The sequence below is a fragment of the Xiphophorus maculatus genome, chromosome 3 (assembly GCF_002775205.1).
Source record: "Xiphophorus maculatus strain JP 163 A chromosome 3, X_maculatus-5.0-male, whole genome shotgun sequence".
Lineage (NCBI taxonomy): Eukaryota > Metazoa > Chordata > Actinopteri > Cyprinodontiformes > Poeciliidae > Xiphophorus > Xiphophorus maculatus.
Genome location: NC_036445.1, coordinates 18,670,921 through 18,697,871, shown reverse-complemented (window position 1 = coordinate 18,697,871; position 26,951 = coordinate 18,670,921). Strand labels below are relative to the sequence as shown.

At 39.7% G+C, this 26,951-nt stretch overlaps 1 protein-coding gene across 1 annotated transcript; it reads right to left on the bottom strand.

The window, feature by feature from the left end:
- Positions 1 to 5,744: 5,744 nt before the first annotated feature.
- Positions 5,745 to 26,256, bottom strand: LOC102224731 (potassium/sodium hyperpolarization-activated cyclic nucleotide-gated channel 2-like). Its single transcript, XM_023331410.1, has 9 exons — positions 24,291 to 26,256; positions 16,697 to 16,903; positions 16,215 to 16,428; positions 15,892 to 16,053; positions 13,145 to 13,363; positions 11,303 to 11,449; positions 10,977 to 11,217; positions 10,739 to 10,903; positions 5,745 to 10,362 (listed from the first exon to the last, which is right to left on the bottom strand). Exons 1-9 carry the CDS (start codon positions 25,004 to 25,006, stop codon positions 8,120 to 8,122), a joined length of 4,314 nt encoding a protein of 1,437 aa, XP_023187178.1. The 5' UTR covers positions 25,007 to 26,256; the 3' UTR covers positions 5,745 to 8,119.
- Between the last annotated feature and the right edge of the window lie 695 nt (positions 26,257 to 26,951).

Genomic DNA, 26,951 nt, shown 5'->3' with positions numbered 1-26,951 from the left:
CCTTTGCGACCCTACAAGGATAAACCGCAAAGGCTTTGCCTTGATTTTTTAGACATTTTAAAAACTCTTTTAAAATGTTGTATCCTAAGTAGCAAACCGGCGGTAGCGCCGCCTTCCCACACTGCCTCCCCAGACGCATCTGTTTGGTCTTTAAATGTAACTAAAGAGCAGCCTCGTTCCCCTGCTGAAAAACTTTGAAGACTCGCTCGTTTTTGAAGTGGTTATGGGGATGGGAATCACCTTGCTTTCTCAAAGCCTGAATCTCATTCTCATCTACTGTCATGTAGCTCCTGCAGTGTGTGTGTGTGTGTGTGTGTGAGTTGGTGGGTTTTGTATCGAGGGTGCAGGAAGTCTAAATATAATTTTGCGGTGAACTCAGACAGCCCACCTGTATTACCACCCCCCCAAACCCTAAATCTGTGCTTGCGGTTGTGCTACCAGAATAAAAAGTTACACGGCGCATGTGAACAACATGCGTCATCGATGTACATTTTTTCCAGTGAGGTGCGCAGCAGGGGTCAGGACTCTTAGAAGGACGGTAGCTCACTAATCACAGTGATTTAAAATAATAAAAACTGCATTAATGTGTGTTTTTACTTTGTTTTATCACCATTCACATCCTGAATTATTCAAAAAGGGTTGATTTCTATTACACTATCACAGACTGTACATGTAAATGACATACATATACAATCTTCCACAGTGATAAAACTAATACGTTTTAACAATTTATTAACGCAGTGATCTCAGTGTCTATCTATGCTGGTTTGCTGTACAACAGAAAAAATGTAACTATTTATCTCTACATTACCTCTAATGCAAAGGGCAATAAAAGTGACAAGTTTGTCTCTAAAATCCGTACAAATTACAAATCTTACAGATCCTGAAAAGCTATTGAAAATCCACAAAAATAAATTATTATTTTGTAGTTTTAGCCCAGAGTTAAAGACGTTATTTATCTGCTTCCCAACCTTGATTTTATTGAGAGCAATGCACCAATTTACAAACCCACAGCTGAAAAAGAAAGGTTTACTGTCCTCAATTCAACAAACTTGTGGAACAATTGACCTCAAGAATCTTTATCTAAGCTTTATTTCTTAATTAACTTAATTTTAATTTAGAAATAAATGCTATCTGCAATGCAAAACATCTGAATATGTTCCTTAATCAAATGTTTAGCTCTTAACCCTTATTGTGTGTTGTGACACCTGATCTATTGTGAAATTTGTGTTACCTCCTGTAAAGCCTCTCAGACGGAGGAGTTACCCTCAGTCTGTGGTTGAACTTGCAGCAGCAAATGCAACCTGTTTTAAAGCAGAGCAGGAAGGATCCCGCCGCTGTCTGTTTGTGGATTGACTGCTGTTTTTACTCTCTCTCTCTATAAATGTCTATATTACAACATTGTGGTATAGCAAAGGATGAAAACAGTCATTATTTGTCTTCTGTCTGGTGGTCTAGTTTGTTCCCAGAGGATAAAGACTTCCCTTTGAGTCTATTTCAGAGCCAAAATGACAGGCAGCAATTACAAGGCCTGTTTTTCTGCGCACCACCTCTTTTCATGGCTGCAGATCCAGGCTACTTCTGGCATCATTAACCTCTGCAGTGCGCTACTGGGGCTTTACGGTAGCCTCTAATATTCAGTTCACAAAGTAGAATTTCTCTAAAAGTATTTGTTTTCTCTGCTATTACGATAAAGTTGGTTTAAAGCAATAAAACGGCACTTTTAACGCATCTTTCTCCTTCCTGTTGTGTGTAAATTATTTTTAAAGCACTTCCGCCATCTAATGGTCACTGTGAAATCTACAACTCGGATTTTCCTGAAGGTAAAAAAACAACAAAACAAACAAACAAAAAACATAAATATTAGCATCTATACTCAAATTTGGAACAGTCATGGATGCTGTTAAACTTTTGCAAATTAACATCAATTACAATTTGGTTTTATTTAATTCAAGTGAATTATTGAAATAATGTATGGATGAAAATGATTGTGGCCTTAACGTAACTTTAGGCAGTACCTTTTGAAGGAACAAGTGATTTCTATGCTTTAAGGGATTTTATTGTGCCTGGAAAAGTCGTAAGAAATTTCATGTCAATATTTTCCAGATCCAAGAAGAAAATAAAAATATCCCATTAATTTTTGCCTGTAACTTTAGTAGATATAGAATAAACCTCTTACATTATGAAATTCAGATCTACTGTCTCACAATGCTGTACTTTCTATTTGCCCTGCATTGGTTTTTATCAAGCTAAGCATAATTTTTCTCATACATCTGAAATTAAAGAGGTTATTACACTTCACACCAACAAATCTACCTGCACTATCTGCAAATTTATTGGTTTTCCATATATTAAAGCCATTCAAAACGAGATCAGATGAGGGTTTCTGAAGGAAAATTCTACATCACAGATTCGCCTGTGTCTGTAATTAAACTGCAGTGGTATTCATACAACTATTTATTCTACAGCTACTTTACTGTACACGAATTTGTAATCGGTAGTTTCAAGCATGACAAGAAGCTGCTGCAGACTCCCTGACTACTAATGAGAGCAGAGAGAGAACAAATGTGAAACAGTGGCATTGCAAAGGAAGGAGAAGCAGGTGTGTCTCTATAAATCGAAGGTTGGGATTCAATTTGTTTTATTCAGCAGCAGCAGCAGCAGCAACTTCAAGGTTCTCAAATTCAACCTTGAATCTGAATGAGTCTGATCTTTACTGGGAGGAGAAGGTTGTGAATCCAGGAGAAAGACATCATGACAATCTGCGGGTGGTTTTCGTTAATACACACTGGAAGTTGTTTTATTGCACATTGGTGAGGCTGAGTCACAGAGTCTCAGTTACTTAAAGATCATGTCAGAGACTGAGTCACCAGGGTCACATTCAAGTTTGAAGTGGTACTCCATGTGAATCCACCCTGATGACGCAAAGAAAATGAAGTGAAAATGTGTAATCGTCGGGTAATTTTAGGGAAATCAAAGGTCTTGGTGACGGGTAGTTTTCGTTCAAATGTGTATTTGAATTGAAATCTTCACTCAATGAAATCCCTGAATTCTGTCTCTATATTTTAACCAATTTTTGCGTTATTTTTGATTCATTTAAATGGATGTGGCAGAGGGCGGGTTGTATTTTATATTTTTCTGTGTTGCAGCATACGGGAGATTCAATGAAATATTTAGAAACTCTTAACTGAACAGAATCAGAAATGTGGAGAATCTAAGAAGGTGCTTGTTTGGTTTCAGATCAGTTATCCTTGAGTTGTGCAGATATAAAGCAGTGTGTTTTTCACAGCGTCCTTGGAAATGCACAAATCACCAGTATTTTTTTTAAGCCCTTACCTTGCTCCCTTAGAAATATAACTCTATATTGTGTTTTACTGAAAAGACTGAGGATTGTTAATATGTCTGAGAGATAAATGTGATAACCTAGCCTTTATTTTATGGATGAGTAATATCAAATGACTTTTTCAGCTGCATATGAGTCACGGTTGAAGTAACCTTTACCATGCTGACAAATAATTTTAAAATTAAAGCCACATCCTCAGCAACGCCCGTACTGAAAACTACTCACTGTATTGATCATGTGTCAAAACAGCTGCGTATGTATGGATGCTGATTTACAGGATTATCATTAAACACTGCCAGGCCGTTCCATTTCACACATATACAAAGCAAAAACTAATTTAACACCTGGAAATGTCGCCTGTATCCTGTCAAGATTAATTAGGGTAATGGGGACAGCATGAGAGCAAATATTTTCTGATACTAAACCAGAAAACGGTTAGTATAAGTTGAATGGGGTAATGATGGTGCTGGCAACTATAAATTTCCTACAGTGGAAGTGGTAGCTTGTAACTTTGCAGGAAGAACAGTGTTACAGTTGATACCTTGTTTTCACCTCTGCTTATGCTAATTTGTGTTCTTTGCTTTCACCCTTTAGCCTGAGTGAAGAAGGCACTCTTGAAGTTTATTAGGTAGGTTGCTTTTTTTTAAAGGATTAATTTATCTGAAGTGAAACTGAAACTCTTTTAGCTATCTAAGCCTCATCAAAAACAACCATTTTAAAAATACTTAAATATCCAAGAATGACAAGTTAATCTGAAACAAGATCAAACAACTAAACACTTTTCTGCAACAAATAGAGCAACTCTGACTGCAGTTTGCAATTTTAAACAATGTTGATCAATCAGAGAAATTGTTTTTATTAAGACTTAAAATAAAGAAAAAGACAAATAAACAAAAGAGTCAACTGCTTATGGAGGTTGTTGCATCTGGAATGGAGGCGTCAAGTGTCAAGTGTAAAGACAATAAAAAATAAAAATAAAAAGTGGCTTATGCATAACAAGCTTAATGTTTTTGAGTGGAAACCTTGAGCCTTAAAAGAAATTGTGGGCAGGATTAAAAAGAAAACCTCCAAATATGACTAGTTTTCACTGGTTCTGTGAGGAGGAATGGGTCAAAATTGCAACAAATTATTGTGAAAAACTATAGAAAGGACATCGGAAATGTTCCACCCAACTTTTACAGCTAGTGGGCTGTAAAATACACCGTGTACCAAATTATTATGCAAATAATATTTTCTCATATTTTCTTAAATGGTCACTGCAAATGATGGTCAGTATAATTTTCAAGTCATGAACTATTACAGTATAAATCAAATTTTACTGGACAAAGCTCTTCATGAGAACAGTTTTTTTTCAAAAATAAAAAACTCAAAATGCACTGTTCCAAATTATTATGCACAGCAGATTTTCTAAACATTTTATGGATTATAAAGAAATGCAAACGGTCATTCTTTGAATGTGCAGCATTAAGTGGTCACATGTACTAAAATCAAAAGCTATTTCAATCAAAAACATCTTAACAGACCGAGTTACATGTTAACATAGGAGCCCTTCTTTGATATCACCTGCACAATTCTTGCATCCATTGAACTTGTGGAAAGTTTCTGCTTGAATTTCTTTGCAGGATGTCAGAATACCTTCCCAGAGCTGCTGTTTTGATATGGACTGCATTCCACCCTGAGCAGCTTCAAATAACTGTTTGCTGCTTTGTAAGGGCATTTTAACAGCTGCTCTCTTAATCCGATGAATTTCTCTAACTGAAACCTTCCTCATTATGCCTTTATCTGTACAAACCCATCTTTGTTCTGAATCAGCCACAAATCTCTTCACAGTACGATAATGCTTCAGTTTTTGTTAAATATCTAATGTTTTCATACCTTGTCATATGGCACTACACTATCTGATGATTTTCATCAGCAGAAAGATCCTTTCTCTTTCCCATATTGGTTGAAACCTGTGGCCTGTTTAATAATGTGGAACATCCTTCTTAAGTAGATTTCCTTTAATTGAGCTCACCAGACAAACTAATCAGCCCAGCTCTCTGAAATTAATGATAGTGATTCAAAGAGCCCTGATACACAATACCATCTATAAATTTAATAGCACAACAAAAAATGTAATCTTTATGACACTTAAACCCAATTTGCATAATAATTTGGAACACGGTGTACTGAAGAAATGTATGTAAAATTTCTCAAATTGAAACATCTCAGCTGAAACATTCCAATGCAAAAAACAGCTTTTAAAATACCTATCCTTTTCCAAACTCATGACAATATACAATTTGCGTTCATAGTTTTATGTTTTGTCCTTTTTTATTTGTTTGTGGTGAAAAAACTGAATGTTTAGTTTGAAAATCTAAATGGTTCTGAGCTTGTGAATGAGAATGCAGCCAAACACAAGTTGATACTAAATCTGTTTTATTCTTACATCCAGATGTACACCAGCAGCAACTTCTCCTCATCATCACTACGCACATTACCACCATCCTTAGTGCCACACTCAACATGTTCATTTGGCAGCATCATTTGCTACTTTTTCTTTTCAAAAGCTAAAACTGCGATAAATAAAAATAAAACATTTGGTCCTTAAATATATATACATATATAGTCTAGGCAACATGGTATCAAGGGTCAAGATTGAAATGTCTTGTTGCTACCCACGGAAAACATCAAACATCACTGAAACAGTGTCACACGGCGACATAAGGAGGACGCCGCCAACTGAAGACGAGGCTGACGGCAGCGGCGAGCAAAGTGTTGGGCAAACCGAGAGAAAGAGGGAGAGGGAGTCTGCGAGCGTCAAAGGAACTGCTAGCAACCAGAGCTGTAAAATCAGATGAAAGGCAGCTAGACAGACAGAAGATGAAAGACAAAGGGGCCGACGGTGAGGAAGCGCACACTACAGGAAGCCGGGTGGAACAAAATCATGTGAGCCACGGTGCACAGCAGAGCAGCGTTGAGTCGCGCACATAGAAAAGCACAGTTTCACAGAAGCTGTCAGCGTGAACATGTAGGTTTTTAGGATTTCGTATTGTTCAAAAACTAAACACCACACACACCAGGGACAACAAAACTACCAGTGTACTGCTCCTAATTATTCAAATTCATATGAGCATCAAGTTTACAGTGAGTTTCAATATAATTATTTTTTATTCTGATGAGAAAATATTACATTTTGGTGAAGAATGGGAAGCAAGAGGGAGTTGGAGCTGGAAACCAGGAAGTGTCTGCTGCTCTATCACAGTGACCTTTCACCCCAACAGCAATAAAATGATCATTTTCTCACATTTACAGTCCCTGCAAAGGTGATTTCTTGTTATCAATGAGTGTAACTGTTAATAAATATTGCTGTAAATAACCTTGCTGTGAAGGCATGGGCTGGTTTGAGATTTTAATGAAAAATTTATGTAAAAACACCACTTTTTAAAAAATTAAATATGACCCCAATGATCCAATTGCTTTCATTTAAATAAATATAATAAAATACAAATAATAATAACTAAACAATACAAGATATTGATTCATAACACAGCTTTTTATAACATTTACTTGGCAGTATATTTATTTTGAAACACTAAAATAAAATTATATAATAAAAACAGTTTAATTTATTGTTAGTTGTTAAGTAAATGTAATTGTTCTTCATTTATTTATTTTTCTCTGTAGAGAAACATATAGTTTAGCCCGAGTTCATTCTCCAATTTTTACGATTTAGGTTTACAGTTATTTTCCTTCAAACAAGAAGTTTATTTTTGATAGGGAACATGACAAAAGATTAAAAGGATATAATTATTGAAAAAGACAATATTTCTGTTTTTATTTTCATTTTATCAAAAAAGACATATTGAAAGTTATTCAAACCTTTGTCAATAACGAATGGAAAAACCTGTATAGGTATTGCAACCATCAAATATTTCTTGTAACTGCTGACCAACTTTCTACACATTTTCACTGGTATTTTTGATAAAGTCAAATGATTACTTTAAATCTAAATCTGCCAGAGGTATAAATAATTGTGGTATGTATCTTATATGTGGTGCATATATGATATTAGCTGATTGATTAATCAAGCTATTTGTTCAGATATGACCTGAAGTTGATTAGCATGTAGCAAACCAACTATTGTTATTAAACAGTTACCTGAATAAGAGTGATAGACGGTACCTCTTTCATTTTTAAGCAACAGGTTTTGTCTTTCTTGGTAAAAAAATAAAAATGCAGCAGCTTCCTTTCAGCCAGCTGATCAACAGCAGCAGCTGGTCGAGGGGCAAAACTGTGATGTGTTTGTTCCAATACATTTCCTGTCCATCCTGATGTTTCTGTGGTCTTTCATTAAAATAACTTCAAATAATTTTTTAAGAAGCGCCTGATTAAAACCTCAGGGTACTCTGACACTGTAACCTGCCCATGCCTACTCCCAACCACTCTGTAAATACAGCGCAGCATATTTCCACTTCAGATTACCTGCTTGCTCCAACAATCACTAACACAGACACGAATGTATACATTTGGATGTTCAATAGACTCTCCTCTTAGCGAGTAAGACCCACTGGTCACTCCCAGGAAGTCCTTTTCAATTGATGGTTTTGCTGAAAGTCCCATGAAGACCTGATTTTCTAAGTCAACCACATCCTAGAGTAAATTCAACATGTATGAACTGTTCATGTGAGATCATGGGCTACCTGGTGGCAAGTTTGACTCAAGTCTGCACATCCATGGCTCTGGTATTTAGCACTGGTTGAAGCACAAAAAGTCAAAGAAATATTCTTCCTCCTCTTACATGTTAGCAGGCAGTTGGTGCCTTAGTCCCTCCGAGTCTGTTCTGGTGACTGCCAGCTGAGGGTCTTTCTTCCCCCCTTTTGGCGAGGTGGAGTTGGCAGAGGAGGGTGTGTGTGCTGTCTGGTTGGCTGCAGCGGTGGAAGCTTGTTGATGAGAGGCTGTGGTTGTGGAGGAACTGGTAGAAATGGAGGAAGGGTTTGAGGAGCTTTGGCTGGGACATGAAGTTGCAGAGGATGATTTCGTTGAAGGGCTTTGTTTGGTAGAAAGGCTGGAGCCAGAAGTAGGACTATGAGAAAGGACAGGGGAGGTTTGTTTCACAGGACGAACTGAAAAAGTGACTTTTGTTGGAGAGTTTGTGCTAAGAGGTGTTGAGGCTGGGGCTGACAACTGAATGGGGTTAAGAGGGGAAGTCTGCTTTGGGGTCTTGCTTGAGGCAGAAACCCTGGGTGAGCCAGAGACGGAGGGCTGGAGGCAAGATGTGGGGCTCTGGGATTTACTAAAGGAGGGCCCAGAAGGAGACGGGGATGATGTAGGAGTAAGTGTCTGAGTAGGAGTAGAAGGTCGGGTGCGGGTTGTCTGAGTTGGAGTGGGAATTGGTGACACAGTCGGGGTCAAGGTAGGGCTGTGGCCAGACAGCGGAGAGGCAGAAGGAGGTGTGTTGGATGCTTTGGCTCTGGGGCTCTGGGGATGTGGCGGAGAAGAGGAGAGCACAGAGGATGGGGGAGATGAAGATGTAAGTGATGATCTGGGTCCGTAAGGTTGAGCCAGAGGAACTGGGGTAGAAACAGCTGAGGGAGGAGGTGTGGAGGATGGAGAGGGAGAGGAAGAGCAGGGAGAAGGTGTAGGAACTGGTTTGGGACGGGGTGTGGACAACGGACTTGCTGAGGGTGGGGAGGAGCAGCAGGACAGTGTCGAAGGAATCGGCTTTGGTCGAGGTGTTTGGGTAAGAATAGTTGTCGGGGAAGAAGGAGTAGGTGATGGGGTGACAGAGGAGAGGGAGGTCTGCTTTGGAGGGGAAGAAGATGGCAAGAAAGGTGTAGAGGGGATGTGTGCAGCTGTGGGCACAGAGGCTGTGTTTGCAGGGATTGGCATAGCCAGCTGAATAGGACCTGTGGCCTGTACTTGTGCATTCAATGGTATGTTTGTCACCAGCTGTAGTGTAGGGTTATTGGTCAACATGCCTGCACTGCCACCTCTTGCCAACTGTCCTGCCAGGAAAGGAGCCGCCAACAAATTCCCACCAGAGGCCTTCCGATGGAGAGGAGGATGAGGCTGCACAGCGGCCCAGGAGCGGTGAGGAAGAGTGGGCTGTGAGGCTGACAGGAGCCTGGCCTCTTGGGTTAGCCTCCCCAGTGCTGGCAGACCCTGACAACTGTTCACCCCATGACGTAGAAGAGCCTCTTTGGCTCCCTGCTGACAGCTGATTCCATCTGATGAGCCACTGGAGGATGCGGGTGGGTTGGTGGGTGGTACCTTGTGTAGTGGTGAGCCTGGCCCTCCTGCTGGTGGTGTTACAAGTGCTCCAGCTGTCATTGAGGGGTGATCAGCCTGAAAACGGGGACCATAGATAACAGTCCGTCCTTGCTGGACAGAAGTTGGTCCAGAAGAAGCTGAAGTGGGTGGTGTTTTAGCAATTGGAGGTGATGTTACCCCACCTGGAGGGCCCATAGTGGAGGGTGACAGTGGAAATCCTCTTGGGGACAAACCACTCATTCCTCCCATTGCCATCATCCCAATAAGAGAGCTCACTGAAGGGCGAAGGGGCTGCAGCACAGGAGCGCGGGGAGGAGAAAGAGGAAAAGTGGATGAGGGTGAAGGAGAAATCATAGGAGACGGCAAGAAGAAACCGGCTCCAAGAGCATGCTGCTGCAGCTGCTGGAGCTGCTGCTGTTGCTGCTGGTGCATAAGAGTGATGGCTACATTACTGGTCGCAGCAGCCGTCTGCAGGGGAGCATGGACAAGTGGTGCCCAGATGACAGGGCGGGGACGAGGGGACACCGTGCCACTTCCTCCAATTATCCCACTCCTTCCTGCAGCAGCGGCTGCGATGGTGTCCTGCATGGCTGGCATGCTGTCATGCTTGACAATCTGCTGCACCAGCATGCTGTCGCAGGAGCCCAGACCACTCGCTGCAAGGCCAGCACCAGGACCGCCTCCGCCGCGGCCTCCGCCACGACCCATACTCCCACCGAGAGAACCACCCTGGGATGACTTTCGCAGGAGCATAGAGTTCTTCCTACCTGTAGAGGAGTAAAAGCACAAAAAATGACTTTAACCCATTAGTGACAGGGACACAAACTTTTTCCAGCATTTCTTTTGCCTCTGGAGGCTCTGAAGGCTTTTGTGCTCTATATAATTGCTATTCCTCACAGGTGAAAAAGGTGCTATTGAAATTAACCAGGGTATGGACTACTCTAATAGAGAGAGCCAAGGTGAACAAGCTAAATTGCTTTTGTCTTTAGTGATCCTTCCTTTTAAGCCATATGATGTCAATCATGAAAGAGCCTGGTAAATTCAGGAACACAGATTGATAATTGCATTATGCAGAAGAGTTGTGGCTAACTGAGAAATAGCAACCAGCTGCAGAATACAGAGTTAGAAAAATCCAGAAATTACCAATGCGGTCCAAACGGTCAACAGCAACCGTTTCAAAGGCTCGCCGCATCATTGGGTGCTCCTCCAGAACCTCGTTAAAGCTGTCCACACTGAGAGAGTACAAGCGGCAGTACGTGTCTGCGCGCACGCTGGCTGTTCTTCGTCCACGAGTTAGCAAGCAGATCTCTGAAGAAGAAAGGAATGTAAGTGAATTCAGTTGAAACAAGTATTTTATTTTGCACAAAAACTAAGTCCTCACCCCCAAAGTAGGACCCATCACTCAGTTTGGTCTCCTTGTTGCCTCTGGTCAGTACGCCGACCCGTCCATGCTGAATGAAGTACATCTTACGACCAACGGTTCCTTCACGAATGATGAAGTCAGCTGGCTGAAACACCTCAAATCGGAGCTTGGTCAACACTGCGGTCACAAAGTTGGGATCAGCGTTGGCAAACAGCGGCATGTTTGCCACCAGGCTCCTGCAGTTAAAGCTGACAATCTCCTAAATGAAAATAAGAAGAGATTGAAAGTCAACACGATGCGCTGGAGGCAGGGACAAACAAAGTGGGTGTTCATGAATTCATCACCTCCTTCAGTGGCTCACTGAGCTCTCCCAGAATGTTCTCCTCATCGAACATTTTGCCCTGGAAGCGATGCTCGTAATACTCGTGGATCTTTTGCCGCAGATCGGCAGGAAGCTTGTGGAAGGACATGTACTGCTCCACCTGCTTGTACTGCAGTTACAAAAGAAACACATTCACTTTGAGAGGTATTTTTCACTTTGTTTTTCTTTCACAGGAAGCAACTGCTTATTATAGAGTGAAATTAGCTGCTTTATTGAGCTCCACAAAACTAAACAACTAATCATAAAATTACTGACAAACCACCACACCTTGAGATTGTGAGTTCACTGGTTTAGTTGGAGTTCAGAGGGGAAACCATAATGATGTAGATGAATCTGTAGGGTCTAATAAGTGGAGGCTAAAAAGAATAAATTCACAGTAAGTCTTTGTTTCTGTAAGCTGATGAGGCCAAACTAGGACTCTCAAACCAAAGCAGGAGGCTATACAGGAAAGGGTAAATGTACTGAACTTATTTGCAGTTGTTCAACCAAACTGGAAAGCAATTGAGATGAAACTGACTAAATTTGGAAATAACAAACCAAATCACATTTGATAAATTTTTGCATCAGTTTCTATGAGCAAAGTACAAACAAACTGTAACTGCATTGAGTTGAATAAATCCAAAAATGGTTATTATAAAGATGGAGAAAAAATGAGTTGAGAGGAGTTAGGCTACTGGATAATATTCCTTATCTTGTATTTTGGCCTGTTAAAAATTACTTTTAGGTGCGTTCGGTTATAGAGAAATTATATCAACGAGTTGAGACCAAAGCACCAAACTGAAGACTTTATTATCTAGTTTTTGGTGGAAAGAGAGAAAAAAAGAGATAAACAATAAATCATCCCAGTGGAAATTATTGAGATTGTTTTAATTTATCATGCGATTAACTGATTTATTGATTATTATGACAGGCCTATTTGACATTTAAACTTGAGCCTTTTGCTAAAACTTTCATTAACTAAGTGGAGGAATTAATTTGTAAGCCAATAGTAACAATTTTAAACATTATTGCTGCTGCACATGAGATGAAAAGATGCAAAAAGCAAGCATAGAAAAAGTCAAATGCTTTGACTTTTTCTGTTAAGCAACATACGATTTGCCAGATTCAAAAAGCATATCTGAATTTACGATGCAATAATAAAGCTTCACTTACATTTCAATCAAGCAAATGAAAGCCACCACTGTTACCTCTCTGTTATGAGATGCTGATCAGTGTAAATCTGTGACGTTTGGCCATATATCTTCCCAAATAATACATAACCAACTGTGGAAATTAGATGTAAATAAGTAAATTCTGAATTTACTTAGTTTCCATTCACAATTTTTAGAATAATAAACATAAAAAATTATATATTCTCAAAAATTATGGGCTTCAAATATTCCCAGAGGCATAATAAACTACATAAACATTCAGCATTTTACAAAATCTTTAATGATTAAAGAGAAGTGCTAAAAATGAATTTTATAATAAGATTTTACACTCAATCTTTTGTCAGTGAGCATTTTTCTTACAGACAGGAAACAGCGCAGCAGCCACTAAAATAAGGTCTAAACAATTTAAATTCTGAAAAAAGAAGACTTATATTCAAATTTAAATATTTCAATTGCTTCCTGAAATAAAAATGAGCAAAATACAACATTCTCTTTGTCATGATTAGGGTTAAGCAAATTATGCCACACATGATGGCCTAAAAATGTAATTCAGGGTCAGTTGCAGAGAAGCAGATTGAGCAGATCGTGCCAAATATATTTCATAAATATTTAAACAGGTGTGTAGCAGCAGATGGATGACAGTCATGTTTCACCTTCTCCTGATACTGTCGCCGAGACGAGTCCAGCGACTGTATGAGGGCGGTGGCGTGGCCGATAAACATGGCGTAGCAGGTGGCACCGACGATCATACTGAGCATGGTGAGCCACACATCAGTCATCCCCTCGGGAGCCTGGGCGCCATACCCGATACACAACATGTGGCTCATGGCTTTGAACAGAGCGTAGGAGTACTGCACACCCCATGTGTCGTTCTGAGAGAAAGGAGGGGACACAAACGCAATAAGTTTATTATTTTAAGGCCGGGGTGTCAAACTCATTTTCGTTTTGGGCCAAATCCAGATCCTGAATGCTCTTAAAGGGCCGATTCTGCCAGAATGCATTGATAAAACCTGTTCACAAACTGTTAAAATATCAATGAATCCTTAAAATTAAATGTTATTGAACATCTTTTCAGTCCCTCCAGGATTTTGTGATTCTTTTGCAATGAAAATCAAAGTGTTTGTGGTACTAATTTGGAAATATCTGCGATATTTGTGACGGTACATGAAACTTTTTATTACTCGTATAGATCATGGACTATAATCTGACATCAGTTAAGGCTGAGGAAGCTGTTTAGTACAAGTAAGAAAGTTTTTGACAATTTTTGAAAAAATCTGCAATAAACTCAAGATTCTTAGCGCAAGTTGTTGATTTTGCGTGAATTTTCACAATAATTCTCAAGAAACTGTAGGGCCTGATTGATATAATTTGGCAGTAAACAGATAAAATTTAGTCTAGAATCTAGAGGGCCACAAAAAAAAAGCTATGGCGAGCTGGATTTGACCCATGAGCCTCAAGTTTGACACCTGTGTTTTAAGGAATTGGTGCCAAAAAACATTCTCAATTTTGTCAAACTACAGATGAATCTTTTCTCTTTTCACCTCAGAAAGCCTGGATGAGATCATAACATCAAAAGGCAAACAAAGTACCAATCCCTTCTCAGATTACTAAAGATTAGAAATGAACAAAAAAAGGAAAGGAGGGAAGAGTTGTTTCTACGTGTGTGTGTGCACCTCCTGTTTGAGTCCAATTATAAAGTGACATTAATGGTTCAGAGGAAGTGGGAACTTTCTCTGGGGAGAATCCAAACATCAGCCTGCTTAGCAACCTTTACTCATGGCAACCGCTGAGACGTGAGTCAGCTGTTCATACAATTACAAATCGACTGCAGCAAGCCTGTGGGTTTCTGTTGTTTGCATGCACCGTCACATCTACATGATGTCTGCTGAGATTTTTAATTAAACAGATCTTCGTTTTTCTATTTTTTTTCTACCTAATGATTATAGTCAATCTTCTTCCAGCAGGATGCGCTGCTGCGTGTTCCAATTAACAAAGATAAAGAGGAAACTGTGTCATATCTGATAAACAGCTTCACTGTGCACACATCAGCTCCTCTGCCTTTATCTGAAACAAATTTTGTGCACAAACATGCTCAGACAAAGTGCAAATGGAAATGCATTCAAACTGAACTTTTAAACAATTTGCCACATTACAGCTGGAAAAACTTAATTTCTTTTATTGGGATTATATCTGCTAGAGCAACACAAAGTAGAGCGAAAAAGTGAAGTGGAAATTAAGGGACACATGGCTCTCCACATTTTTACAAATAAAAATCTGAAAGTGCGACATCTGATGCCTCCGAATAAATCTACTGCAACTCCTTGTCTTCAGAGAGATAGAATAAATATTTAAACTTAGTATATATTTAGCAAAGAGTTTTGTTAGAGAACATTAGTGAACCAACAGCGTCATGGAGAACAACACAAGTCAGAGAGAAAAATGTAATAATATTTATGCCAGGTTGAAGTAATTAAACGGTGTCCTCGTGTTTTTTAACATCTCACAGACTTCAGTTCAGGGCACAGCTGCAAACTTTCCGAGACATGGTCATTCGGCTAGGCTGACAGGTTTGGCAAAGAGATGATAATCAGAGCAGCAGCCAAGAGACTCATAGCAGCTCTGGAGAAGCTCCAGAGATTCACAACCCTGATAGGATAATCTGTTGACTGGATAATTATTAGTGCATTCCACAAATCTGGATTACAGGGAAGAGTGGCAAGAAATAAACCATTATTTTTAAAAAAAAGAAAACATAATGTGTCATGTTTGTAGCTTGGGATTCAGCCACAAACGGAAAGAGGAGAAATAAGGCAAGATGGCAAAAGAAGTTTACCATTTGTTCCAGACCTAAAACTATATACACCGTAAAAAAAAATCTATTACTGGAACTTGAAATTAAATAAATCTTCATTTTTTAAAATATGTAAAACGTCAGAGAAAAGAAGACAACAAAAAAGCCCATAATTATAATAGACATAAAAACAAAACTTTCAAATCCAGTTTAAAAATAGTAGGACGAAACCAAAGCTTAGTAAATCCAAATATTTCTGACCTTATAAATATTTACACATCTTTTTCTCCATGTCACAAGTTCCAGTCTTTCAAAATGATAGCTTTATAATAAATGTATTATTATGCAATCTATGCCATGTTTATATCCATACAGCTCCAATTCTTCTTTAGCAGAACAACCCTGAACATGCCAAACCCTCCATGTATCATTTTTCTTTTAATTCACAAGCATCCATTGTGTCGTGCTATTCTGTCACCTAAAATACCACAAAAAGAAATCGGAGCTTCACTTCAGTGTTTTATTAAGTTCAACTTGGACTTTCTATGCTGTTTATCATGAAATTAACGAGTTAAATCTAAAATAAATTGGACCTGGGTGGAGACTCACCACCATCAGGTTCTTGGAAACCCAGCAGTCAGAAGGGAAATCCTGCAGCATGGGGACCAGAAACTGGAGACAGCCATCCCAGTGGCACAAAAGCAGCATCATACCAATCAGGTTTACAATCCTCACCATGGCACTAGCAAGGTCATAGGTCATGTGGAAGATCTGAGGGAAAAGTTAAGAAGAGGGTGAATTAACAGTTTGGACTTTATTTTGCACCTTTTATTATGAAATTATTTCCAGGATTTAACCTGAGTTCACAAAAAAACAACACGCCGTAATTGTCAAAGAAAGCGTCCTCTTCGTCCATGGCGTCCGCCACTCACCTCCTCCCACTGGTGGATGTAGCGGATGAGCCTGGACAGGCGCAGCAGACGGAGCAGGCTGAGGATTTTGGTGAAGCGGACTATCCGCAGCGCCCGGGCCGTCCTGTAGACCTCCGAGTCCAGACTGTCCACCATCAGGAAGATGTAGTCCACAGGGATGGACGACACAAAGTCCACGAGGAACCAGGTCTTCAGGTACTTCTGGCGGATTGCCCTGAGGTGGAGAAAGATGGAGGAGAAGAGGCAGGCCTCATCTGGCTGGGCGGGTTTGTGGAAGTGAGTCCGGTGTTTGCTGGACTCAGTATTCATCAGGAGTACACTGGAACTTGAACAAAGCCCGGCTGAACCACCTTTCTCCTCATGCATACAAATGTGTCTGAACCGTTACCTCATCCTGGTAGCCAAGGAAACAGGCTGGATCTACTGATATTATACTTTATGAAAAAATAAAGAAAAATATACTCCCATATGCTCAAACTGACCTTGGGTCAAGGATGATCTCGGTGCTGTCTTCCTTCATGATGCCGGTCCTGAAGTTCAGAACCAGGTCAACCATGAAGAGAGTGTCAGAAACCACGTTGAAGATTATCCATGAAGGGGTGTTCTCGTCCCGAAAGAACGTGATGCCCACCGGCAGGATGATCAGGTTCCCCATCATCAGCAGTAACATCAGCAGGTCCCAATAAAATCTGAAAGCAGAAAACCACAAACCTCCATTTTTTCGAAAGTTCAAAGATGCATCATCAACACAGACGTAAAGATGAAGAAGACGAAAGCATTTTTCTGAAGGAGGTATGATTACTGATTGTTATCAACCAACAATTTGCAAGATGGTGAAAACGTCTTTAGTCATAACTGGTGTATTTATAAGTGGGAATTTTTGTAATATTTGACACTTGCTGATCTGGGAATGATCTTTTTCTAGTTGAAGGTTAAAAATTTTAATAATTGTTAAGTGTTGTCGTTGTAACTACAGCAGAAACCAGATGAAAAGACAGAAAACCTTCTTTTCCTCACTGTCTGATATTAAATCAGGCTAAAGTTTTTCCAGTCGGTCTGGTTTACTGTAATGGTTTCTTCCTCTCTGAGTGGCCATTCAGCCCAGATTTCTCCTGATGGCCATTCAATTTAGCTTCAGTTTAGATGTCATTAGAGTGCAGGATAAATAAAAAATATTGCATTATTTTTGTATTTGAAAGATTACAGAAAGCCTGAAAAACTACCTATCATTGATAGTTTGAATTTTTTTTATAACTTCACAGTATATTATGGTGTAATTCAGCATTTTTTGTACATTATAGTATTCTTTTTTGTTTATATATATACAGTACATACTGTATATATATATATATATATATATATATATATATATATATATATATATATATATATATATATATATATAGTAATACTTTTATCTTTGGCTGAATCTACATGCTTTGATTTGCTGTCAATTTGCTGCTGTTACATCTGAACTGGGACAATAAAAGGTATTTTAATCTATTATATCTATTAAATTCTCTGTTATTCCAACTTTAAAATGTTATTTTTTTAAAATTGTCAAAGTAAAACATACAGAAGGAAGGTCTCGATCAAACCTTCCCATATCTTGCATTAAATTACAGTCCAGATTAGGCATTTTTATATTCTAGAAACTAGAATATCAATTTCTAGTTTCTAGAATAGTTAGAATATTTGTTTTCAGAAGTAAAAAAAATTATATAAATAAAATAATTTAAAACAGATGTGTTGATAAAATTGGAGTGACATTGCACCCTGTCACACAAATCCCTGTGTGCGAAATCCAAACACAATAGTTCTACTCCATTAAATCTGTTTAACATGCACAACATATTTTCCAGCTGTGTCAAGTCACTCTGTTTCCACTGCTGCTTTTTGTAAGGATAATGTGCTCTGACAGCACAGTCAAACAGCAGTAAGATTTTGTCCAAACGGTGTCCACACTGCGTATTTCAGTCAATAGATTATTATAAGAATACAAAACGACATTTGTATAGATTTGCTCTTTTGTAACCAACAGGAACACAGATATTCTTAGTAATACCTCTGCTTTTCCTACAACCACATGCCAAAAGGACTGATATAATAGACTGATATAATATTGTCCAGTATGAAAAAATACACAATACACAATTTTAAAAGATTCTAACACCTTTATCTACAGCTGTAATAATGATATCACAGCTGTAATATACAATATTATAATGTCCTGATCTCATAAACAACATAAGCAATGCATCAAAATTTCTCTTTATTAATAAAATACTCCACTTTTTATTTTACTTACATACACAGCTCTGGAAAAAATTAGGAGAACACTTAAACTTATCAGTTTCTCTGATTTTACTCTTTGTAGGCATAAGCTTGAGTGAAATGAACATTGTTCTTTTATTCTATGAACTACTGACAACATGTCTCTGAAATTACAAGCAATAATTTAGTATTTATTTGCTTAAAATGAGAAATGGTCAAAATAACAAAAAAGATGCATTGCTTTCGAACCTCAAATAATGCAAAGAAAACCAGTTGATATTAATTTAGAAACAACAATACTCATGTTTTAACTCAGGAAGAGTTCAGAAATCAATATTTGGTGGAATAACCAGGAGGTTTTCAATGGGGTTCAGTGCAGTGGGCCCTTCATTTCTTCCAGAGCTGTATATGTTCTGATATTTAATAAATTTAAAGTTGTTGGTAATATTCAACTGGTGCATTCAAAGAGAGAGATCTTTGATCATTTTTGTCTGGATCATCCAGAATCCTGCAGTAGATTTTTTCGTTCTTCAGCTCAGGCTGCAGTTTTTCTACAGGATTTTGGTTTGTGGACTGGCACCAATTCTTTGTCCAACATGTAAACAGCATAAACAGGAAAACAGACGTGGTGATCATGAGCACCATCATTCCTTTCAGCATTTTTATTTGCACCACATCAAGAGCTATAAATCTAGAAGTGCAATCAAATATGGTGTTTCTTTAAAAAGTGGCGGCATAAACAAAACAGAGACAAGAATACCAAGAACTGACTTGAAATAAAGAGGAGAAATATTCTCCTAACTGGCAAAACTCCTTTTAGTGAGACAGGATCTGAACCAAGACAACACACTCTAGTCATGATTTATTATGTAATATAGAATGGTGACAAGTTAGAGGTTAAAAAAGGTCATTAAAAACTCTCAAAATATCTATTTTTGTGCTGTGGTCTTGGATAACTAATCAAAAGTCCCTGGTACTCACAGATGGATTTCTTCGAAACAACTGTTTCCTAAAGGGGTAGTCTTTCCCTGCTGAATAAATTTGTTCAATATAAAGCTTTAATTTTCTAAAAGAGACAGAGCTATTGCTCCTGTAATAAAAGGGGAGTCAATGAATGTAGAGTTTTATAGTGAGGAATAAGGAGGCGTCTCTGCACACACATTATAAATCGATCTTTTTATCTTTACGAACAAAAGAGATCCTTAACTGAATCGGGAAAAGGGGACAAAGAGAGAGGAATGAAATGAAAGAAAAATAACCTTGGGAGGTTTCATCAGTCTGCATTTCATGCTTGAGAAAATTTCTGTGACGTATTTAAGCTCTCTGATATAAATTCAGCAAATAAATCACGTCATTTGGATGTCAAAAGTGATTAAAGTATGAAAGGAGAGTCGATCCAATCATCTGGAGACAGTCCTTGTCATTTCCCCGTCTCCCTTTCTTCTAATCCCTCCATCCATCACTTTGACTTGCTTCTTCTCAAACACTGACTCGTTTCTCCCTGAAAAAAATGCACTGGAGCTCTGCACTCGATTGATATTGAGCCTTAATTCAGTCAAATAATGACCTCATGGCGTGAGGCTACCACCAATACTGATGAAGATTATGTTTGCGTGAGTCATTTTTCTGCTTCCGCTCACACTCCCCATTCGAAGTTTGTCATTTATACTGACAGATGCATCGCTTCATATAATCACTGCCGATAAACACGGGGATTATTCACAGCAACGCAAACAAGGCTTCCTGCAGCAAAGATGGAGCGCTATTCCTGACCTCAAGCTCACACCTCGTTAACTTTGATTAGAGCTCAATAAATCTGTGAATCACGTACTGGTTGTTCATGTCGGTGCTATTTATAGACGAATAACATCCTGCATGTTTCCAGGAATATAGCTTGGTCAAAATATGTCCTTTTACATATTAAGCCAAACGATAGGTTAGATGAAAAACACTCATGGACATTTTATGTTGCAGCTTTGCAGCAAATATTAAAGCTGCACTACTTTTGTGATCAAGTTTTTTTTGTGTGTTTTTTACAAAATAAACAGTAAACATTACTGTTTTTATTTATTGCTTTTTTTGGAAATAAACAACAAAAAACCCAGAAACATTTTGATCAAAAATAGTGCATGCATGCTACATTATGTCTTGTGGTTTGTGTAAAGAAATGTGAAAAAATGACTGGGTGAATGATTGATGGACGTATGGATGGACAACAAACTGAATAAATTAAATGTACATGCTTGGCTTATGTCTCCTGTCATTGTTGTTTTTCCAATAGAGAATCCAGAGACGTTATTTATTAGCTCACATATAAAGAACAGCTTAATTTAAAATATTTTTTATACCTATGAATCAAGCATCTTGCAGCGTTTAACAGCTGCAAATCTAACACTTTTCTTTTCATTGGGGAAAATTCAATAACCCAGGATTTTATTACAAATCTCTGTTCAGTCAGAGTCTGGAAAAAGGATGTTTACTTTGCTTTCTGTAAAATCCCTGTTTCTTGTGTTGTATTGTTGCTTGGGAGCTGCCAGTCCTACTTTCATTAATTGGATTTATGTTTATTTTAAAACAACTTCTGAAGAATTGTTGCATTTAAATAAAGGTATGATCATACTATTCCTAGATAATCAATTAGAGATCCTTTGTGCATATATATTTAGTAGCTTGGGTAATTTCTTCTGGTCTGCTTCAACTGTTTGCATCCTGCAAAAAAAACATTTTCCAACTTAATTGAAATATAAACATGATAGGCAAATTATTTATACCTACCAATCTTTCACTGTAATTATTGATAAAAAAATGTTTTTAAAAGTTTTGGGGGTATCTGTTGAGTTCCCCTTAATGCCAATGTTTTATTATTTCTCTCTTGTACTAAAACTAAAAACAAAAACCTTATAGATGATATTTCTGATCTCCACTGACTTCATTTTATGGATTGTGTCCTTGACTCAAGCAAACATACCTGCATGTGTCTGTACTCGTCGTGTTCGATTGAACTCCACAAAAATAGGAATTGCAAATGCAATCAAAGATGGTGTCTGCTGCCTCATCAGCATTCCCTCTCTGAATATGAACAGGTGCTGGACGACCACTGACCTGCATCTACCTGCCTAGCTCTTGTCAAACTGAACACTAATTTTTACTGTAATTGAGGCCAAGTGTCTCCTGAGGAACCTGTGATTGTCTCCATGCTTGCATCTGTCCACCATAATCCATCATCTGTATAAAAGCTGTGCACAAACGTAGATTAATCCTCATTCACTTGATATATTCTCATAAGTGAAGCAGGAGTAGCTTGTCTCTTAATGTGGTAAGAGGGGAGCAGCAGACTCAGTAATGATACCCCTACAAGCACACACATTCCTACACATATCCTGACAGACACTTTCGCACAAGGATGATTCAAATGAGGTTGTTTTAGCTGTAATTTACTTCCTCTTTTCTGCCACTTGGCCATGCATAATTCTTCAGGTGTCGCTCCAGACTACACATACTTGCAAAGTTATATGAGTGAATTATGCATAATGCATGCCCAGTCTGCATAATTCACAGTTAGTATAAGTCAGAAATGCTAAATTTTCCTCTTGCGACAACACTATCAGCCTCTCCACACCCCTCTGTCATTCTTCTGCTTGCTTCCTCATGAGCCTGGTAGATCATTTCACCTGCGACAACGCCCATCCCTCTCACAGCTCTAGGGCGATCATCGCATTGACAGACAATGCACAAAGAATTACACAGTCTGTGTGTGCCTAATGACTCAAAGTGGGCCAGGAGCCTTGGGGATCAAGTCATCCATTGTTGCTGCAGTGTGTCTAGAGATTAAGAAAGCTGTCAGTCCCTCCACCGTCCACCTGCACAGTTCTAGAGATTATAGTGAGACATGCTCCTAAACGAGCCTGGATTAACTCCTCCAGTGAATATCTACCTTGTTGCCCACATGATAGAATAAAAAACAGATATGTGACACAAGTTGTTGCCTGATTTAGGAAAATGCATGCTAACAGAACCAATAAAATGTAGTCAGATTTAAAACGAAGTCTCACTTGCATAAGACCAGGAATATGTCATGTAGCAACTGGTTGCTAAGCATCTCAGGAGCAGCAGTTCTTCCATGATGCGTCTCCCCAAACACAACCAAAGACACGATCCTCACCAAAGGGGGCGCTCTCCCAGTAGTACTTACTACTGGGAATTCCCAAGTACAAATAGAAAGTACCATAAGCAACACTGAGTTTCAAGAAAATGTATTTTTGGAAGTTGTCTATGTATTTAAACAGAATTAGGACTATTTTTGCACCGCTGAATCCAAAAATGACATCCATTTTTCTCAATCAGGTCAGGTTTTTATTCTAATTTGATTTAGAGAAAATTACATTTTGTGACATTATTGGTTCATTTCTGTTTATATTTCTCACCCAAAAAAGATTTTAGAAGAATTTTTTTTTTCTAACAGAGTGTATTAATTAAATATCACAAGCTTCGATTTCTGTAAATTGAAAACACTGATACGTGTAAGTACATGTAAACTGAACATTATCTCTTTTCTGCCCCGATAGACTCTCTCCTCCTGCTCGTCGCTCATTGATCCCAGATTATCAGGGATCTGATCCAGATGAGAGAACAAGTCATGCATTTTGATGCTCATGTTGCTCAATAGTTCAGAAAGTTGACCTGATTGAGCAAAACCAATGTGATTTTTGGATTCAGCACATCAAAATGACCATAAAACAGTTGAAAAACCCCAGACAGTTTTTAGCGACTGCTGATCAGTGTAATAGACATTTAAGAATACCAGCATAAAGGAACAAATGAACGAACAAACAAAAACTAACTAAATTAAGAAGACTGTCTGACTTGGGTTCAGAGGACAGACATTTTCCCCTGGTTCCTCTTTTGTCAAGTTAAACCCATTCTCCTCAAAAATCACCTTAATTTGTCGCTACGCTACAAATCAGACACAAACTTAAGCATCGTTAACCATTAGTAACGTGCAGAAAGAGGCCATGTGGAGGGGGAGATGGGTAATCATGGGTGCTTAATTTCATAAACTTATTGTAAAATAACTTTATTTTTAAAATTAATTTCTGCTTTTTATTTTCATATATATATTTAAAAAATATCATTTTGTGACACTAGGTCAGTGCCATCTCACCATTTTCACTTCATAATGAAGGATTTCATATAAGTTCAAAAAAATTATGGACAACCCTGACCATCCTCTTCAAGAGACTGCCTTAGGCAAACAGTGTCTTTAGTCAGAGGCTTCTTTAAATTCCCTGTGATACAGACTGCTGCAAGAGATCTTTACAGCCATCACTATCTACAACAACTCTGAAGAAATTGAATTCAAACAACATTTCATTTCCCTCAAGGATCAAGTGTTTCTGAATTTAACTGAATAGAAAACCTATTTTACATCTAAGTAAAATTTGTTTTAACCCATTCTCTTCACCTTGTTTTTCAACTGTTTTGTCATTTCACTCCTCAAAGCTGCAAGAATCACTATTATTGACTGATTTTGCTGATTTTATTATTCTTTAATTCTCCACATCATCTCTCTATCCCTTTAGTCCTGCCCTCTTCCCTCATCATTTTCCTTCTTTTAAGCTCCAAAGTATTTCTGTCCTGTGTTTCTTCTTGAGTGTCTTTCATTGTCTTTCAAGAGTGCTTTTTAAAATGAATCACAATTCCACTTGTTTGAACTGATTCTCCCTAAAAGAATCAGCCTTTGATGTGCTGCAGGTGCCATTTGCTACCAGTTGCTTGCTGATTGTTTTCTGTGTGGCTTCATACCTGAAGTCACTGTAGGGGTGGATGATCCAGGCTCCTGCTGATTTTAGTCTCTCTTGCTCCATGGCAACAGCTTTGTGGGACCCAAACATACGAAGACTGAACTTGTTGACTCCAGGCTGAAGCATGGCACCAAACTGTCTTTGGATGAAGGTGCTCTGGTTGGAGTTGCTGTAGTCCTCTCCGTCCAGACCCATACCGAATCCTCCCAGCCCAGACTGGCATGCCATGTCCGGTGTCCCCGCTGCGGTGGTGTTGCAGGCTGTGGTGGTCGTCTCTGCGCCAGTGGCCACCACCATGACCCCGGTTCCGGTGGAGGAGGTGGAGGCCAGGGCGGCACGGGATGCTGCGAAGCCCACAGAGCGTGGAGCAGGAGGAGGATGGGTACAGCCAGAGGAGGAGGATGCTGCTGGAGGTGGCAGTGCCATGGGTAGGGTCCCCGGGGTGGTTGGGGTGCCTGCCGCCCGAAAGGGGAGGCTGTCCCTGGGGGAGGAGCTCATGATGGAGGGGCGGCGGCCTCGTCCACCCATGGAGGAGCTGTCTGCACTGAAGGAGCCCTTCTCTCCCTCCAGAGAGGCCTGGGACAGACGGTAGCCCGGGGAGGGCAGGCTGCCTTTACTGCGCCGCTTTGCTTCTCCATCAGTCCGCCTGGGTAGGGTGTCACCCCCAGAGCCGCCAGCGCTGCCAGGAGTGCTCACACCTCCCGCCACTCCATCCATCCCCACTCAGGGAGAATGGTGCTATAACCTGTAGGCTGTGATCACCTGTTCAGATTATCCTACATAGGTAAAGATGTCTCTGTCGCTTTTATTAAAACAAAAGATGATGGGGGGGAAAGTAACCCGAGTCTGTGTTCATTCTCCTGGAGCTGCTTCCTCGCACCCCCGCCCTCTCTCCGGTAATGTGGCCATCCTTACCTCCGTGCCCTTGGAAATGGCCCCACGCAGATAATTGAATTCTTTACTCTTCCCACTGTCGCGCCAGCAGCCTCATTTTCACCCCCACTTCAAGAGTCTCGTTTGTCCTCACAGATGTTTCTCCATCATTCCTCCTTCCTCGTCCTTGAAAGGTTGCTCTCCGCCCGCGGCCCTCCCTCTCCTCTCCAGAGCCGCCCTCAGCGCTCCAGCGCCGGTCATATTGGCACCGGCTTTCCGGTCTGCTGTAGATAAGAGCCCTGGTCGCTCATTGACCGTCGGCGTCGCTTATTTCTCCACACCACTCATCCAGTAATGCCTCTTTTCACCTCCAACACACATGTCATTACGTAAGGGATGTTTGGGTCGGAACATCCATCCGAGGATGAATGACAAGGACACTCGCTCCTTCGGTCACAGCAGAGGAAGTGTTATTGCACATAAAGTATCGACCAAAACAGACGCTCACACTCCGACGCGCACCGATCCATCCTGACAAGGCGTCCACAAACACGCACACCCCCCAAAAATGAGGCACGGGAGGGCGCACACAAGTCAAATCAACCCCCTAAAAATCTCAGCCCATGCTTTCTCGGAAAACACGACACGCAGTCATTGTCAGTATCTAAGGAGAAATGATGACGGAAGGAACACCGGAAAAAAAGAAAAAGAAAGAAAGTCCACCCGTGACTGAAGCGCTCACAGAAAGAGGAAGCAGAGACTGTTAACTTGGTTCGCGTTATTTCAGGCTTTCAGAAGCAGCTTCAGTTTCCATCCACACTTCACACGACTTTCAATGACATTCTGTCCAGAAAACAGGCGGCGTCCTCCTCCGAGAACAGATACGTGCCTCCAGCACGCAGAAAAGGGAAGCGGCTTTGTCCTCACAACTCCGCAGAATCAAGAGTATCCAGCACAATAATTTACAAAAAGAAGAAAAACAACAACAACAAAAACACTTGTTGAGCGTTTTAAGGTCTTTCGCGGAATTCACTCCTCTCGCTCCGAAAGCCTGCACATCCACACAGGCGCGCTGAAATGAGAATTAAATAAATAAATCTGCATATAAAGGTCCGGATCTAATCGTCCTGTTACCATGGCACCCGCATCCCCATCATCCGCTAACCCTCCCCCCGCCCCCGCCCCCCGAAGGCCGAGTGCGCGGCTGGCGCAAGACGCACGCATGTCTCGCAGGTACTAGTCGCGCGTCATCAATTCTAGACAATGCAACGTGGGAGCGGCTGATGCAGAGAGCGATGATGAAACTTTAGAGACGGAAAAAAGGAGCGTCTCCTTGAAGGTTAGGAGAGGTTAAAGCTCCTACAGGTGGAACCACACATCCACTGTCTGTCAGACATTAAATCACATTATACCCGTATTCTAAAATTATTTATAATTGCTAAATGCCAAAATAATGATAGCTTTTTTCTTTCTTTTTTTCCCCCTATCAGTAAGAACTTTTTTTCTTTAGCATATTTTCTGGTATGAGTCATTAAAGCTTTTACTTTTGCCAAGTTACTATTATCACTTTTTATTCTTGCATTTTTTTCTCATTTTGAAGTGCTTGAGTTTTGTTTTTACTCTTTTGTTTTGAGTTATTTTAATACTAATTTCGTACAGACTCGTTTTCCTGATTCCTGAGTTTCTCTCCTTGTTTTTGTGTTATGGTTGTGTTTTGAGGCTTGTATATGTTTTTGTATATTTCTTTATTCTTTTAAGTCTTGTTTTACGTATATGCTTGCAGATTGTA